Here is a 16,931-nt window from a genome sequence, read left to right on the forward strand (position 1 = left end):
TACCGTTGTCTTCTAATTTTAATTAAAAAAAAAAAAAAAGGAAACTAGTTTAATCTATCTGAAAACTATTTTTAATTGTAATAATGATGAAAATTATTATGCCTTCCCCTTATCACTTCATTTTTTTGTTATAATTGTATAAATTTTTTTTTCCTTTCAGATCCTGGAACAGAGCGAACTTGTGCAGAAAATATCTGTGAACATAACTGTACCAATCTGAATGAAGGAGGCTTTATCTGTTCCTGTAGGCCAGGGTACAAGGCCAGTGAAAATAATCGCAACTCCTGTGAAGGTATTTTTAATCTTATAAATGTCTGCTTGCTGATAAGTGTTCACCTGTCACTTCATCACTCTAATGTGACCACTCATTTTCACATTCTAACAGGATTTTTATGCATTTATCAGATGCTTCCTAAAATGTTCATATTTTCTAACATGTATATGCTTCATTCAGCAAAAAATTGGCTCCACAGTTAAGACTTCTTTTAAGCTTTTGTTGGCTGTATCTATGTTTTTGTTTTACAGCACATAGGTTTTGTCATATTTTTGCAATCTGAGGGATAGAAATGTGATTGGGTTTTTTTTCGTTATTGAAAACAAACTTACTGCAGGTTATGCTCTCTTTCTGTTCTGTTCTTGACCAGACCTACAGTAAAGGTGTGTTGTGTCATATTTTTGCCCTGGATTTTATGCAGATAAAATGTGGTGAGGAGTCTACTCAAAGGCCATGGTTTGTGGTCATGTGATATAGTACCTTCCCAGTTGGTGTTTCAGCATGTTTTCATGGGAACCTTTCTGCTTGTTTCTCCCAGCTCCTGTGGAAAATTTGTGTGGTTTTATTAAAATGATCCAAGGCCACCCCTCCCTTTCCTGCCTGCTGATATAGTTTCTGAGGACTATGTGTCTTGTCTTCAGCATTTCAAGAAAGCTTTGCTCTTGCATCTCATTTCAGTCATACCTCATCTTTTGTCTTGCCTTATTGATATAATACAAAAATACATGATCAAAATGCATCTCTGAAAATAAACATGTTAAGCAGGATTGTAGTAACTGTTGGCAATCTGTAGTTAAGACATGGTAAACAGCAGATGAGTGATGAGGAGTTCTGTCTGATAATAGATGCTGATTTTAAGGATCACTTATTAGATCACTGATATTTTAGAGTATGTGGAGAAGGCATAAACCTACCACTTCATGGAGTAAAGATGACCAGCATAGAATCATCAAGGTTGGAAGAGGCATTTAAGAATATCCAGTCCTACTGTCAACCCAGCACCACCACTGTAACCCCTAAATCACTAAACCATCACCCAGCACCAGATGAAGATGCATCTGAAACACCTCCATGGATGGTGACTCCACCACCTCCCTGGGCAGCCTACTCTGATGCTTGACCACCCTTAGAGTGAAAGTTTTTTACTAATATCTAATCTGAATTTCCCCTGTCTCATCTTAAGGCCATTTTATCAGCTCCTTTCACTGCAGGCAGCATAAAAGAGTCCAGCCCCCACCTCACTTACAGCCTGCCTTCAGGGAATTGTAGAGAGCAATGAGGTCACCCCTGAGACTCCCAGAGACTAAACAAGAAAAAAATCAAGTTTTAGGAATCTTTTCTCTTCTTGTGTCTAGATATCAATGAGTGTGAGATCTTTGGAACATGCACCCAGGACTGCAAGAATTCCAAAGGAAGCTATGAATGTTTCTGTGCAGATGGCTTCAGGTCCGTGGGTGATCAACAAGGGAAGCAGTGTGCAGCTGATGGTATGTTAACTGATAGCAAGATTGACTGCCACCTCTAAAGAGCAGGTGCTATATAGCAACTTAATGAATGTAATCCTCTGTTTTATAAGAAGAGGATAATGAAAGCCAAACCTCATTCTGTAAGATAATACTATCTGTGTATTCCACCTATTCCATAATTAGGAATGAAAGTGCTCATCTCTGCTTCCAGTTGTAAACATTAGAAATGATGCTTTGATTTGTATGCCTGCCTTCATTTCTCCTGAAATTTTCTGCAAACAAAAACCTGTGGTCCTGTGGTTGTCATCAGAAGGAAATTAATGTTGCCTATTCCTGAAGTTTAGATTTTTTCAACAAAATAATGCATCAGAAAAAAGTTGCATTAAACTGGTATAAATCAAAGGCAGTTTGATGACAGGTTGCCATTCATTGTTCATGGACTGATGCACACAAACAGAAGGACTTTGGCCAGTGTTTCAAATCAGTCATTGGCTTTTTATCATACCACAGTGCAGTGACTACCATGTGTGGCAGTGCTTGAATAGGCAGAGTTGAGTCAGAAAATAATAGTAATATATCAGTAATAATAAAAATAAAGAGGTGAAGAAAGGAAAAAAATGTGACAATCATGCAGCATTATCTAAAAACCAAAAGCACTACTGTTTCTAGAAAAGTAGTTACCCTTTAACAGCTTTAAGAGCTAAGTCATAGACATATGCTGTGCCTAGTCAAATGGTAAAATCTTCAGAACAGAATGCCTGTGAGCAAACTGGCATGCTACTGGAGGCTTTGAAATCTAAAAATTATTTCTAATATGAAAAATGCTACAAGAAAATGGAGTCTCCAGGTTACCCATCCAGGGGCCTAGTTCAACAAATATTTACTGCTGAGTGTTATTGTACTGGAAATGCAAAGGACATTTACACTTCAGTTTCTGCCTGGCTGCCTGTTTGTGCCTATGTCAGAAATCAGTTCTTTGACACCCTTCTTCACAGGCTTTGTTCAGGAAGCATCTAGACACACAAAGTATTGAAGGCTAGGTGATAAAAGATAATATGATTGTAGCTGGTAACAGTGAAATTTGTTGTGCCTAAGTTCTATTTCTGTAGAATAGAACTCTGCCCTGCTTTGTCATACAATCTCACAGCCCTCATAAATGAGGGTATTATGGGATGTTATCAGGCTAACCCAGAATTAAACTGTGTCCAGGAAAACATTCATCTGAATATGGAGCCATTAGAATTCACAAACTTTAAGGTAGAAGTTGGACATGTCATGGCTTAAGGGACTGGCAATTTATTTGTATTTTCAAAATTTTTTGCTGTACTTTGAGGGGGAAGTGGAACCACGTAGTGTGTAGTGGCATTTTGGTTTTGAGATGTGATGATATGCCAGCAATATAATTTTTAAGAATTTTTAAGGAATTATGTCTTTGCAAGGTCTATGGTGAAAGGGATAATACTACCCTCAGTGCTAAGCATTTCAATTTTTATGAATTTTGGAAACCTGTGAAGTTTGGATATCTCTGAAGCTTTAGAAGAGGCCCTAGATTCCCTCTATTTCTTGTACAGATGCAACTTGTGAAAATCCCATTTAGTTTTAATTAGAAATGACTTTCATCTGTTTTTTCTAAAATGAGAAATACATGTAAGTAAATTCATGATTGTTTCCCAGGTAATCCTCCATTGTTACTGCTGCCAGATAATGTGCGCATTCGAAGGTACAACATCTCATCAGAGCAGTACTCCGACTATATCGATAACCAGGAGCGCATCCAAGCCCTGGATTATGACTGGGACCCTGAAGGGATAGGCCTGAGTGAGTATGCTAATACTCAATCATGCAAGGGTTGGTTTAAAAAGATGCATTTCTGCAGCATGGGTTTTTAATTTACACTGGAAAGCAAAATCAGATTAGATCAACTGGCCAGGTCTCCATTGAATGAGCCCCTCCCTTCTGCTCATTCTCCAGCATCATGTGGTTTCTTTTAATGCTTTAATTTAGCTTAGCTGGATTTTGATCTGGTTTTCCTTTCATTTTAATGTGAGTTTAGCTGTAGAATTGTGGCTCTTTAGAATTATGCTGCAATAGAAGATTGTTATTAACCCCTTCCTTTTGCCTCTGCAGTTCCCAAACCTGGCCCAAAGTTCCCAAACCTTGCAAGGACTTATACTAAGCAGAAATGGCCAATAGATCCCTGTATTAACTTATTTTTTTGCTTATTCCTTGAGTTCCCTTTCTTTGCTCTTTCCACAGGGCCACTGTCCTGGGCCACACTTGCTCCTTAGGCTTATGAGAGTCTAAATTACTCTCAAAATCATGTGTAAAGAGCTAAGATCCTCTGCTCTTGAAAAATGTAATATATATTTCTTGATAATCTAGCTCAAGACGACTTTGGATATGTATCTTGCATATGATGGATGACTTTAGAATTTACACACTAACACAAGCTTACTCATGAATAAATAGGGCTGGTAACTTCACATAAGAGCCTCAGAAAAATTAGAGTTTTTGAAAAATATGTAATTAACTAGAAATTTCTCTTTTTTTTTAAGGTATTGTGTACTTCAGCATTCTGGGACAAGGTTCTGAGTTTGGAGCCATCAAACGTGCTTATCTCCCCACGTTTGACAGCAGTAGGAACAATCCAACAAAGGAAGTTGACTTGAATCTCAAATACATAGTTAATCCTGATGGGTTAGCTGTTGACTGGGTTGGAAGGTAAGTACACTGAAAAGCTGAAAAATGCTTTACCTTCAATGTGTCAGTTTGTGAAGCTGATCAGGCTGTGCAAAATCCACTTTTTTATTCCTTATGAATTGTCTCTGAATGTGTCTAGTCTGAAGGCAGGTCAGAACAATGTAGTAAGGTGTCCTTGCCCAGACAGCAGGTTAATAGGTGTTCATGTGGCTGACTGCATCACATGTTCTGTGCAGCTGGCAGATCAGTTGTGCATCAGTAAAGTGATAATACACAAACCTCCATATCAGATGGATTCTTCTTCAGTGGCTTAGGTACACTCCAGGGAACAAGCTTTCCTTGCTTTTGGAAGAAAGCTCCCCAGCCCACAATAGAATTTTATCTTTTATCTTTGCTCATTCCTTACCAACCCTGTGCTGTATGAGCAATCCTAAAACAGAAGGAGCTCTTAAGTTTGATGAATAGATGTGTTTTCTCAGAAAACGGTTAGGTTTTTGTAATTGTGTTTCAGAGGTCTTTCTCTCTCTACTGACTGTGGGTTTTTTTAGCCTAAAACATGGTAATCTTTTAAACTTAATCATAGAAATCATGAGATCACTCCTTATGTTTATTACCTTGGAGAAGAGCTGGGACAAAGTTGGGCCTGACTCTTGGAAGTTTGATTTACAGTTTACGGTGTCCTTTCATCTTGCGATACAGCTGTTAAAGGACATGGTGGACAGGTATAGCTGTAGCTCATGTGGCATTAATGTTGAGAGGAACCTGGTGCATCCAGGATACATATCACAAGCATCCTGGTGAGGCTTCAGCTTCACCTTGGTGAGCAACTTCAGCACTTCAAACATAGTGTTGCGCTGATTTCAGAACAATGTTGAAATGTACTTTAAAAAACTACGTTTCATTATCTGCACATTATATAAAATGCTACACATGGTTTGAGACACTTAGTCTCACTGCTCATCTGCCAAATAGAAATTACAGTATTTTTTCACATTCCCAGGTCAGCTAGGAGATAATTTATTCAAGCAGAAGGCACCATATGAGTGAGTGCATAATAATGAGTCTGTTTTCTATCTAAGGTCAAAAAAATTATAAAGGCATGATGATAAAGATAAACAAAATTCAGGGAAGAGTAGACTGAGCACCCTGTTTATTAGGACTAAAAGCATTTTCATCTGATATGGGAACAATTTATTCATTAGTATCTCTGTCAGAAGACAACAGTCTAGAGAGGAGCTGTGAACTAATAAGCTGGATATCTCCAGAGCTGCTGCATAAATTACATGGTAAATGAATTTTTTACTTGTAATGAACCTCATAATCTACTGAAAAACAGAGTCTTTAAAGATGCTTATTAGCCACTTCTGCTGCTTAAAAGTAACAATGAAAGTTTTCAGTAGTTCTTCAATGAAGATTATTTGACAGGAATCAGAAGTAGCTGCAGAAACTTTTTCACAGGAAGAAGACAAGTGAGCCAACAGATCACACACATTTGCTAAACTTGCCTATATTTAGGATCTGTTTATTTTATACAAGTTCTGTAATCATTACAGGTTCATTATATTAATTTTCTTCAAGTTTGATAGAGTGTGTCTTTTTTTATTCCTCTTCCAAGTGTAAACTATTTACTTTTGGAATGTTTTGTGTTTTATGCAATTCAGACATCTTTACTGGACTGATGCAGGAACTAATCGCATAGAGGTGGCAAAATTAGATGGACGCTATAGAAAATGGCTTATTTTTTCTCACCTGGATCAACCAGCAGCTATTGCTGTCAATCCAAAACGTGGGTGAGTATTGCAGGACTTACCAGAATTATTTCCAATGCTATTTGAAACCAAAAAATCCCACAGAGGTAATTTTTCAGGAAAGACTATGGGAATGTTTTCTGGAACTTCCTTTTACTAACATTGCAAAGTTTGTGAGCATGGGAAAGCATTTTAGGATTAGATTTAACATGGATGCCTGTTTCAGTGACAAGGCCAGATGGTTCAAATAAAAATCACTTTTCTACATTATAATGTGCCCACCAAATTTCTCAGTTACTACTGAAACAGGGAAATAGATGGGATTGTCTCTTCACCAGCTCCAAGCAGGACAGTCATAGCCTCCTCCATGGGGAAAAGCAATGTAAATGCACTTGTAAATTCAGTAGCTGGGCTTGCTGCAACTTGGATTAAATGGTAGATCATGAGATATTGTGATATGTGTTTCTCTCCGTTGGAGTACAGCAGCAGAGCTCCCTGAAGTGACATGGATGCTACAGCTTTATTGTGACTGATGGATGTTGTTTTGGTATTTATCGTTCAGTGAACTCTCTGTGACCTTCCCAATCACATCTGCAAAACATAAGTTGCTGAACAGCTTTTTTTTTCCATTACTGACTTTTCCATGAAACTCCAAAGGATAATCACAGTGACCAAATTCTGAACTGTATCCATTTATCATTCTGCCCTTTCAGGCTCATGTATTGGACTGACTGGGGAAGGCAGCCAAAGATTGAATGTGCCTGGATGGATGGACAACAAAGACAAACTCTGGTCTCTGAAGACCTTGGCTGGCCAACTGGTCTTTCTATTGATTATTTGAACAATGATAGGATCTATTGGAGTGATTCTAAGGAAAATATAATTGAATCCATGAGACCTGATGGGACAGACAGAACCATTGTACTACATGGAGGTAAGACTGTACTATGCAATTAATAGTAACCAAGATGTGTGCTAAGAAGCACTTGGGCTTCACAAGTGGGGCTACTTTTGGGAGCTTTTCAAACATTAAGTCTTGGTAGTGTTTTCTCCTTTACACAGTGATCAATGGCACACCAGGTTCAGGGATGCCTGGTAACTGAGACTCCCAGAGTGGATTTTGTGATCCAAATGGGAAACAATGTGAAAAACAGGATTCTTACTTTTTTATGTATACTATTAATCAGTATTAATCAGTGTGGGCACTGAGACATGAAAAGGCACATGAGGATATAAATATATGACTGCATGTGTCTTAAAATGAAAGCAATAAATCATGTATTTAAGCTGAAGAACAGCAGTTTTGTCATTCTACTGAAGATTTGGTAGCTGACAGTATGTTACTTGGTTCCTTTGAGAAGTAGGCAGTCCATACAGCCTTGATGTCTTTGAAGGCCATTTATATTGGATAGCTAAAGAACGAGGAGAAGTCTGGAAGAAGGATAAATTTGGAAATGGAGAAAAAGTGAAAGTTCTGACCGTAAATCCGTGGCTTACCCAAGTGCGCATCTATCACCAACACAGATACAATCAGTCAGGTGGGTGATCAGGATCCCAGTGAGCCATTTCCTGCTGTGAAATTGAAGTTGGTATTGATGTCTGCAAAGAGCTTAGTAAACTTTTGATAATGTGTCTATTAGTAAATGATAATATTAGTTTCTGAAAACCTAAAAATTTTTTGGAGACTGACAAGTATTTTCTGCACACCCAAAATGAAATCAACAGTGGAACACCACACACTGGTCTTTCGAGTCTCTATAATATGATCCTGTCATTTCTCTTTTCTCCCTCCCTCACGAGAACAGTTGTAATATATCTTTATCCTTGCAAAGTGCAGATCATTTCATACTTGGAGTAGTTTGTTCCTGGTGCTATATGGGCTCTCAGCAGCCATTGTCTCTCCCTTAAGAATGTAAGGGTGTAAGAAAAGGAGGAGAGAAGGCTTTAGTATAAATGTGCTATATTGACACAACTGACTGTGGAATTGCCCTGCCTTACCTCAGGAATATGCTGCATTGCTTCTTCAAATCTTTATCACTTTATCACTTTTTCAGTGCCTAATCCTTGTAAAGATGTCTGCAGCCACCTCTGCTTGCTGAGACCAGGAGGATACACCTGCTCATGTCCTCAAGGGACTCGGTTCCTAGAAGGCAGCAGCACGGAATGTGATGCAGGTAGAATAATTTTTCAAACTGGATATGAAAGCAACAGAAGCTTTTCTTTAGGAATACAAATACATTACTGAATTAGAAGTATGGAGAGATATGCTAACTGATGTAATAGATATTGGTAAGTCAGAATATCTGGCTTTTATTCTCAGTCATCACTGATTTGTGGTCATCTTGTACATTTTCTTTAATGTCTTTGCGTGTCATTTGTAAAATGGATATAGGTCTAAAATATTTTTGGAATTTCAAAATATTTTTTTAAGAATGTCTTGATTTCAGAACTAAGAATTTCTGACAAATTATTGTTAATAATTCTGTAGAAGCTCTTACTTAGTTAGTATCATAGAAACTTAAAGTTTACAGAACTCAGGAGTGTGGACAGGGATAACTTCTGGATAATTATACTCTGGAGAGTCTTTTAGGCACTAGAATTTCATGCTTGCAATGCATTTGTTGCATTGCAGCAAAACCCGCACAGTGTTTCCAGGAGCACAAATCAAATAGAATTTCTCAGCCTTTACTGAGAACAGTGAAAATACCACTGCAGAATTTCTATTTCTCTCTAGCTGAGAGTCTGCATTCTTAGCTTACAGTGGTGTAGGCGGTAGCCAGATGTCCTTGTACTTGTCCTTGGAATGTATCTTTAATACATTAATGATTTGTAGCATTATGTCTGCCATCTTTCCTATGGTTAATTTTCTCTGAATTATATTCTAATTGCACTGAAAGAGAAAATGTTATCACTTTGACACTGCCTTACCTCCAAATTACATTTTCTTAATAATTAGTAGTGATATTTTCTATTGCCATGTGATGTGAGCTGCAGAAAGAGGTTACAGTAATATGTAATAGTGAATGAATATATGCAATATGTGTTTAAATTAGGGATCAATAACTGTTGATTGCATTTGCTAATTGCTGTGTATTGCTCTGGAGACACTGAATTTGATATTCATTACTCACACTGCTTTATATAAAATGTTTGAGAATTAAGAAAACTGGGCTTGTGCAGTGACCAAACATAGTTTTTGTTCATATATTTAGTTTATTTGGCCCTATTGCAGCTACTGAGACACAGCCTGCAAAACCTCTGCCTTTCCTGTTTCTTGCACCTCATTTACTTGAAGGGAGTTTTACCTGTAAGAAACATTGTAGCAACACACTTCCTTCTTCTGTATGATAACAATTTTGTGATTTATGTCCTTCCTCAATCTATAGCCTGTAATAATGGCTCAGATCCACGGCTTTTCCTTAAGTACACTTTCCTGACAATATATCCAGAGCTCTTACTGAAGACTAGTATGATTTTTTTCCCCACTTGATTCAGCATTAGAATAATGTTCTTCCTTTCTGTGTATTTCTATCCATTGCTTTTCTTCATAAGTAATTGCATTCCAGTTTGGCCTCTGTACAACTTCCTGCTGGTAGAATGGAAGAGTCTAAAAGAGAGAAAGCATTGCTGCTTTCTGAATGGAGAGGTTTGAAGGGTGGTGTTGGGCTGTATTGCATGGAAAAAAGAAAGGGAGCAGACACACAGCTTTTGAGCTGACTGTGCCTACACTCTACTAAGTTGTTATGTTCTGAGAAGAGGTTTTGCTTCAATTAATTTAAACTGATTTGGCAAAAAAATAGACACAAGAGCAACAACTTCATGTACTATCAAAACCAAAAATTCTGAAAAGCGGCCTGTGAGTTTGCACATGCATGATCTATAGAGACAAAGAAAATGCATTATTGATATTATTTAGTTTGTTGAGGATGCCGTGATAATGCATATGTGGCTTCTGAATTTTGCAGCTATTGAATCCCCTCCCACAATGCCACCAGCTTGCAGGTGCATGAATGGTGGAACGTGCTATATAGATGAAAGCAGCCTTCCCAAATGCAAGTAAGTCTGTATGTTGTTAGGGTAATCCTGGCTCAGACTGTGCTGGTTTAGTCTCATGCTTTGAAATCTGTTGGAAACACTTCAGAAGGTGTCATACACCTGCAGTAGCATTTTTAAAACAACTATGGAAAAACACATGCATAAAAATATCAACAAATAAGTAATGTAAATATATCAGTTTGGGGGAAAAAAACCCAAACGAATCCCAAAACCAAAAACCTAAAGAGGCAAACCTCTGAAAATTCTAAAATGTTATACCCCAAAATTACAACAATGGAAAAGTGACTCTCAATAAATGTAGCTTGGAACAGCCAGCAGGTGCCACCAGTGCTCCACTGAAACCAGACCTCTGACTCAGCACTTTTTATTTTCACTTTTAGTTCTCTGAATATAGGAGACATACTATATTTACATACAGTGAGTGCAATATATAATTACTGAGCATGGAGTTAAAATTTCTGGGTTGTAGATAAACATTTCAGAATATAATCGTAAAGCTGAGATCCCAAACTTAATAAAAGCCATTCAGTCAGCTGTCCTTCTTACATTTACAGATGTTCTTATGGATACACTGGGAATTATTGTGAAATAGGATTGTCAAAAGGAGTCCCTCCTGGAACAAGTAAGCTTCAAGAATATATTGCATTTGACATTTGAGCTAAGGAATTTGTAATACCTCACCATGATACCTGTTCAGGATCAGGCTTTTAATTCTCTGGGTTCTTGTTTTGCACTGAACTATGCTTGCTTGAATGTTTTCTCATTCTCCTGTCTTTGGCAGCAGCAGTAGCAGTGTTGCTGACAGTTGTACTGATCATCATCATTGGAGTGTTAGTGGTCGGAGGCTTTTTCAACTACAGACGGACAGGCTCCCTTTTACCAGCACTTCCCAAACTACCAAGGTATGTTTGGAAGGCTTTCAGAGCAGGAATGGCTGTGAACTGGAAATGTAGATTTGTTTCTAATAATTTCTGAAAAATCAATTTTTGCCATATGCCCTTTCTGGTGGAAAATGGGAAGTGTGTATAACAAAGGATGACTGTAAAACTCTTTGACATTCTAAATTAGCTTTTAAATAATGGGCAATATAGAAGACCGTTCACCAGATCTGAAGCTGCATGTTCAGTTCAAAAAGATACAAAAGACCACAGTGAAATGTTTTCATTTTTTATAAAACTTTGACCTGAGATGAATTGAAGAGATCTTTTAATAAATGAAAGTCTGTACTCATCTGCAGTCCTGTATTCATGTGCTTAAAAATATGGCACATGTGTAGTGAACTTTTGTTCCCAATGCCTGAGACAATGCCTACACTGCTGACAGTCATACTGTTGAGTGAAAACCAGCTTTGTGAAATGTCGTCAAAAATATTTGATGTTTTAAATCAAAGAAAGATGAAGGAAATATATTTTAAATTATTTAAAATTAATTTGTTTTAGAAAAGATGTCAGAATATGATGCTTTGATTTTTTTTAGCTTTAAGCTAATTATGTGTTTTAAAATGCATAAAAGCACATTTCATAGTCCTTGCACCAATTTCCCAGTTACAGCTCTTGAACCACTGTAGTAATCAAATCACTGCAGTCAGTAATGTGGATGAAGGTAAAACTGCTTCCTCAGTGGAGGATTACTCTGAACTAGTGACACTGAGTGAGCCCAGATGAACACAGCCAAGATAATTAGAGGGATGGAACAACTCTCCTACATAGAAAGGCTGAGAGAACTTGGTTTGTTCAGCCTGGAAAAGAGAAGTGTTAGAAGTGACCTGAGGATGATTTTCTAGTAGATAAGGGAAAATGGGGAGAGACTTTTTACAAGGGCACATAGTGACTGGACAAGGGGAGAATGGATTCAAACTGAGAGAGTAAGTTTAGATTAGATATTAAGAATTAATTCTTTGTGATAGTGGTGAGGCACTAGAACAGATTTCCCAGAGAAGTTGTGGGTGCCTCATCTCTGGCATTGCTCAGGGCTGGGTTGGAAGGAGCTCTGAGCAACCTGGTTTAGTGGAAGGGGTCCCTGCCATTGGCAGGGAAGTTGAAACTAGATGATATTTAAGGTCTCTCCAGCCCTAGCCATTTATGAATCTGTGATTCTAATCCAACTTTTTCATGAGTTTATTTATTTCTGCCATATGTCTTAGTGCTGCCATTGCTCAATCCCTCTTTAAACTCGGAACTCATACCTTTACAGCAGACTCAACTCAGCTACAGCTTAGCTCTTGCCTGTGGTATGAGACCTGTCCATGTACAGGATCTGTAGCTAAGAGCTACCATTTAAAAATTGCATCAGCTGATGCTTACAGGGCCGACTGGTGACGCTTCCTGCAGCACCAGCTGTAGGAGAGAAGTCTAGCATGAGCCAGATACAGTGAGGACATACAATGGACATGCAATTCCAGCACTTCTGCCTTCCTTCAAGTTAGGCAAATTTGACAAAATGAAACCAAAGATTAGCTATGGAGCAGTTTTGTAGTTAGATGGGGGATGGGGATGTTACATACTCACATTTCTGTGTGGGAATGTCCTGTATTTGGTTACTGATTTTATCTTTCATTTCTCTTATTATTTTTTAGCCCAACAGTGTGCTTTCAGACCGTTTCCAGTATTATTTATAAATATGTAGAGAGCACTTGTGGTTGTCATAAATCTATACACAGACTGAACATTCACTAGTATGAAAACAGTGTCTTGTAGATATCTTCATTATTTGCATGCAAAAATCTTCAGTATAGGTGTTGGTGGATTTATTTTGTCAAATTTCAGATGTGTGTTTTAAAAACCAGTTTCAATGAATTTGAGTAATTGAGTGGATCCATGCATTTGTCTTTAAGTCAACATTAAGTGTGTTCAAAATGTAGGTAAATTTAGTGAAATTTTATTTCATTGACATCATTTGATGTCTACATGAGCACACAAAGGTATTTGAGATGATTCTGAGGGGGCTAACTTAGGTTGAAAAACTCATTAAACTAATAAAGAAATACAACTTCTGATGCTAGCTTGCCAAAATTCAAAGTGATAATTATGCTTAGAAAAGCAATTGAAAAAAACTTTATTATAAACTCTCTTTCTGTGTAATCTCTTCTACTTTCTTTTTATTTTTGTCTGTTTGTTTTTGTCTTTTTGGGTTTTTTATAGTTTGAGCAGTCTTGTAAAATCTAATGAAAATGGCAATGGGGTAACGTTCCGATCTGGAGCAGATGTGACCATGGACATAGGAGTCTCTGGCTTTGGGGGAGATTCGGCTATAGACAGAGCGATGCAAATGGTAAGGTTTAGTTCTCAAATAATTTTTTAAATTGTGTTCTTTTAATGTAATTAGTAGCTTATAGAAGGGAGCCTTTTATCTATAAAATGATAGTGGGATGATAAATGTGTTCTAGAAAAGAAGTGAACAATGATTGATAGTTTCCTGAAATAGCTTTTCGTAATTTGAAAGCAAGGACAAATATAGGATGTTCTTTAAAATAATGTGCATTTTTTGAAGATTTATATAGCAGAAATTAAGTCAATTACCCTCTTTTTTCTTTCAGTACATTCATGGGATATAAAGGGAATGACTAGACAAATGAAAGCATTGTAACAAGGAATTCTTTAGGATCTCTGTGCTCCATAGAACAGTTTAAAATGTGTAGTTTTCAAAACCAGATAGTATTTTAGAGCATTCAGAGGTAAAACTCACTCCTAACCACAGGATTCACTATTTTGTGCAATACAGTATAGATTTGAAAATTTCTTAGTTTATGAAGTTTAAGCAAATCACATTTAACAGTTATGGGGACATCATAAAGTGTAACTCTACTTAATGCACTTTTTGTTATGCACATCTGAGAAATAGCAGATCCCTGTGTTCTTCCCATTTCCCACAAGTGCAGTGTACAAATGACTTGTAGGAAACAGATCATGGATATGTTTGAATAATAAGCACTTGCTGCCAAGCATAAGGTGGGAATTCCCTAAACTGATGGTGAATAGATATGAAATGCAACAGCTAAAGAAGATAAGCTCCTAGTATGACCTTTTCCTAGATGAAAACACAGTCATTATTAAAATTAGGCCGCTTGTGTAACAAAACATCCGCATAAGCATTTTGGTAAATGTCCCAGTCGAGGCGGTCACGACATAAAGCAGAGACCACAAGTAGTCTCAGTTGGTAACACTTGGCAACAGTTTATTAATGAAAATGGCTGATCTTTTATACACTTTCCAGTTGTTTACCCTTCTTCTACCTTAGCTATTGGCCACAATAATTCAATATCATGCCATTGGTGAAAAGTTACTCTGACTCCACCTAACTTTCTAAAATCGCTTCATCCAGCTGCAGAATGCTCTTATCTTCCTTCTCTCGATCTCCTTGGTTACGGCCTTGGAGAAAGCTCCTTATCAGCTTCTTCTTCTTCTTACTTCTTGCTCCTTTAGCTAACAGGCCCGCTGCTAGCCCCTTCCACAGGTAAACACTGGAAAAATAGCTTTAGGCTTGTATGCTACCCCAAATCTTCTTAATGCACAAAGAACTTGTCCATGCTTGGCATTTTCTGGCCTCATACTGACATACTGAAGCTCAAGCAATGCAGTTTATACCTTGCCAATAACAGGTCTGGATCCAGACTATCTCTGCTTATGTGGTGTTAGTTCTCCCTATGTAATCAGAGTATAAACAAAAAAATTGTTGTGTTCACTGGAAAAGAATTCAGAGGGTTTGGTGTACAGTAGTGAAGAACTGTGGGATATGCCTCCTAAAATTTTAAAATCATATATGCATGACTAGATGTTGGATATTTTTCCATGGGGCTATTCTTAGTCAGTCTAGTTTGAGGGAGCTGACAAGAGTTTACTGTGTTGTAAAAAGCCATATTCTGGTAGCAAAACCATGAATCCATTGGGCATGAAGCAGTGTTTGTGAAAGTGAGGCAGGTTTAAGGGACTAGCTGCTGTACTATTCCTGTGCTGTTCCTTGCTGGTTCTGTCCTGAGGCTGTGTCAAAGAGCAGGACAAGTGCGTCTGGGTGGGGTTTTGTTTTCGTTCACCTCTCACCTGGTGTAACTCATCTGACATAACTGAGGGGACACACTGCTTTGTCTCAAAAAATACAGATATCCCCTTGCTGGGACAAAATTAATGAATCGCCTTCTCTTATATATCAGTTACTGCTTATAAATTCTTATGTCATTTTGAAGTCTAACTTGAAACATTTATTTGGATATTATTCCTCCTTTGATATCTCTTCCCTGTTGAAGGTATGATTTGTGACAGTCATCTTTCCTAATCATAAAATGAGTCAAGTACTGAAATGTGGAGGGGGTTTTGTGCATCTAAGAAATGGGGTAATATTGGAACAATCAGTAGCCCAGGCTGCCAAGTCAGAGAGTAAAAGTAAATTGATGTGATTTTAACAGAAAAAGATTTTGTCTCAGCCTACATGAAAGTAAACATGTGTTGTTCCCCAAGATGAAGAGTCTGACTACACATTAATTCCTAGGAGTGTGGAGGTGTTTATTCCACTGCAGTTGTTGGGTTTTTTCCTCCATAGAATGAAAACTTTGCAGTGGAGTCGGGGAAACAACCAATCACGTTTGAAAATCCAATGTATACAACCAGAGATGGTGGAGCCAGCACAGCTGGCGCAGTTACAGTCATTCGGCCAACACTTGTAAGATAAATTTTGGCTTGACTTTCACCTTTCATTTTCCCTTATGGCCACCTTTTCTTCTTTGAAGAATGTTGATTTTCTTCCTTCTCCTACAGGTAGCAGCAGCTGGTAGTGGGGAAAATGAAAATTTTGAAAACCCTGTGTATTCCGCTGGGATATCTACCAGCCCGAAGGAAACCCCTCAGAGTACAGATGCACCTCCGGTAGGAAGTTAAAATGCTCTAAGGCTGCCTTGTTTGTGTTCTGCTCCAGATCAGAAAAATTGAATTGCTAGAGAAGATGCAGTCAACTTAATGTAGTTTCATGTCCCTCAATAATTGCCCTTGTGTTGTTTTCAAGACAGGTTTTTCCTTTTTGATATACTTGTCTGGTACATAGGATTCCATGAAGTAATTTAGTAATTTTTGTTGCCTAGTCTTTTGTGAATACTTCTTTAGGTGAAATAACTTAGTAATCTAGCAAAAAAAGAAATTTGTGTTCCATGCTTAGAATTACAACCTAGTGATGTAAGAACATCCATCTCAAGTCACTGGGGTAGCAGTCAATGCAAGTGAAATCCAACACTGTAATGGCAGTTTCCAGAGAAGTTTTGAGAAAAATGTGTGAAGTTCTAATAATTTTTATGTTTCAGGAATCAAAGTGGAGTTTCTTCAAGAGAAAAAAGAAGCAAAACACTAATTTTGAAAACCCAATATATGCAGAGGTATTGTTTATATTATATAATTCTATTTTTCAGCTAATGTACTGATGGACTTTGTTCTTGCTTTCATAGGATAAAGATTATTGGTAGATTCTGCTGCTGTGTGGAACAGCACAGAAATTCCAGTGCAGGTTAGAGAATGAAGTGGTTGTCTGAGGTTACTAAATGTCATGCACAATGAGGTGTTGAGCAGGCTCAGCTCAGGTGGCACAGCTGCTGACATTAAGCATTAGAGTAGAAGTTCCAGTGTATGGAGTATAAATTTCTAGTATTGCTTTTACTCAGCTGTACTATCTAAGGTGAAATTAGCATTTCATTTTGTTACAGATGCTGTT

The 16,931-nt window shown here is 37.7% G+C and overlaps 1 protein-coding gene across 1 annotated transcript in view; it reads left to right on the plus strand.

Annotated features, from left to right (window-relative positions):
• The window catches only part of LRP2 (LDL receptor related protein 2), a 110,705-nt gene that overhangs the window by 91,862 nt on the left and 1,912 nt on the right, over positions 1 to 16,931 (plus strand). Inside the window, exons 64-78 of the mRNA XM_074548547.1 lie at positions 161 to 292; positions 1,630 to 1,761; positions 3,415 to 3,558; positions 4,296 to 4,461; positions 6,102 to 6,230; positions 6,902 to 7,122; positions 7,550 to 7,726; positions 8,243 to 8,362; positions 10,154 to 10,244; positions 10,799 to 10,866; positions 11,026 to 11,146; positions 13,385 to 13,514; positions 15,777 to 15,896; positions 15,992 to 16,099; positions 16,528 to 16,599. Coding sequence (XP_074404648.1) covers positions 161 to 292; positions 1,630 to 1,761; positions 3,415 to 3,558; positions 4,296 to 4,461; positions 6,102 to 6,230; positions 6,902 to 7,122; positions 7,550 to 7,726; positions 8,243 to 8,362; positions 10,154 to 10,244; positions 10,799 to 10,866; positions 11,026 to 11,146; positions 13,385 to 13,514; positions 15,777 to 15,896; positions 15,992 to 16,099; positions 16,528 to 16,599 — 1,931 coding nt within the window. The remainder of the gene's footprint in view (positions 1 to 160; positions 293 to 1,629; positions 1,762 to 3,414; positions 3,559 to 4,295; positions 4,462 to 6,101; positions 6,231 to 6,901; positions 7,123 to 7,549; positions 7,727 to 8,242; positions 8,363 to 10,153; positions 10,245 to 10,798; positions 10,867 to 11,025; positions 11,147 to 13,384; positions 13,515 to 15,776; positions 15,897 to 15,991; positions 16,100 to 16,527; positions 16,600 to 16,931) is intronic.

Source organism: Zonotrichia albicollis, chromosome 10, assembly GCF_047830755.1.
Source record: "Zonotrichia albicollis isolate bZonAlb1 chromosome 10, bZonAlb1.hap1, whole genome shotgun sequence".
Taxonomy (NCBI): domain Eukaryota; kingdom Metazoa; phylum Chordata; class Aves; order Passeriformes; family Passerellidae; genus Zonotrichia; species Zonotrichia albicollis.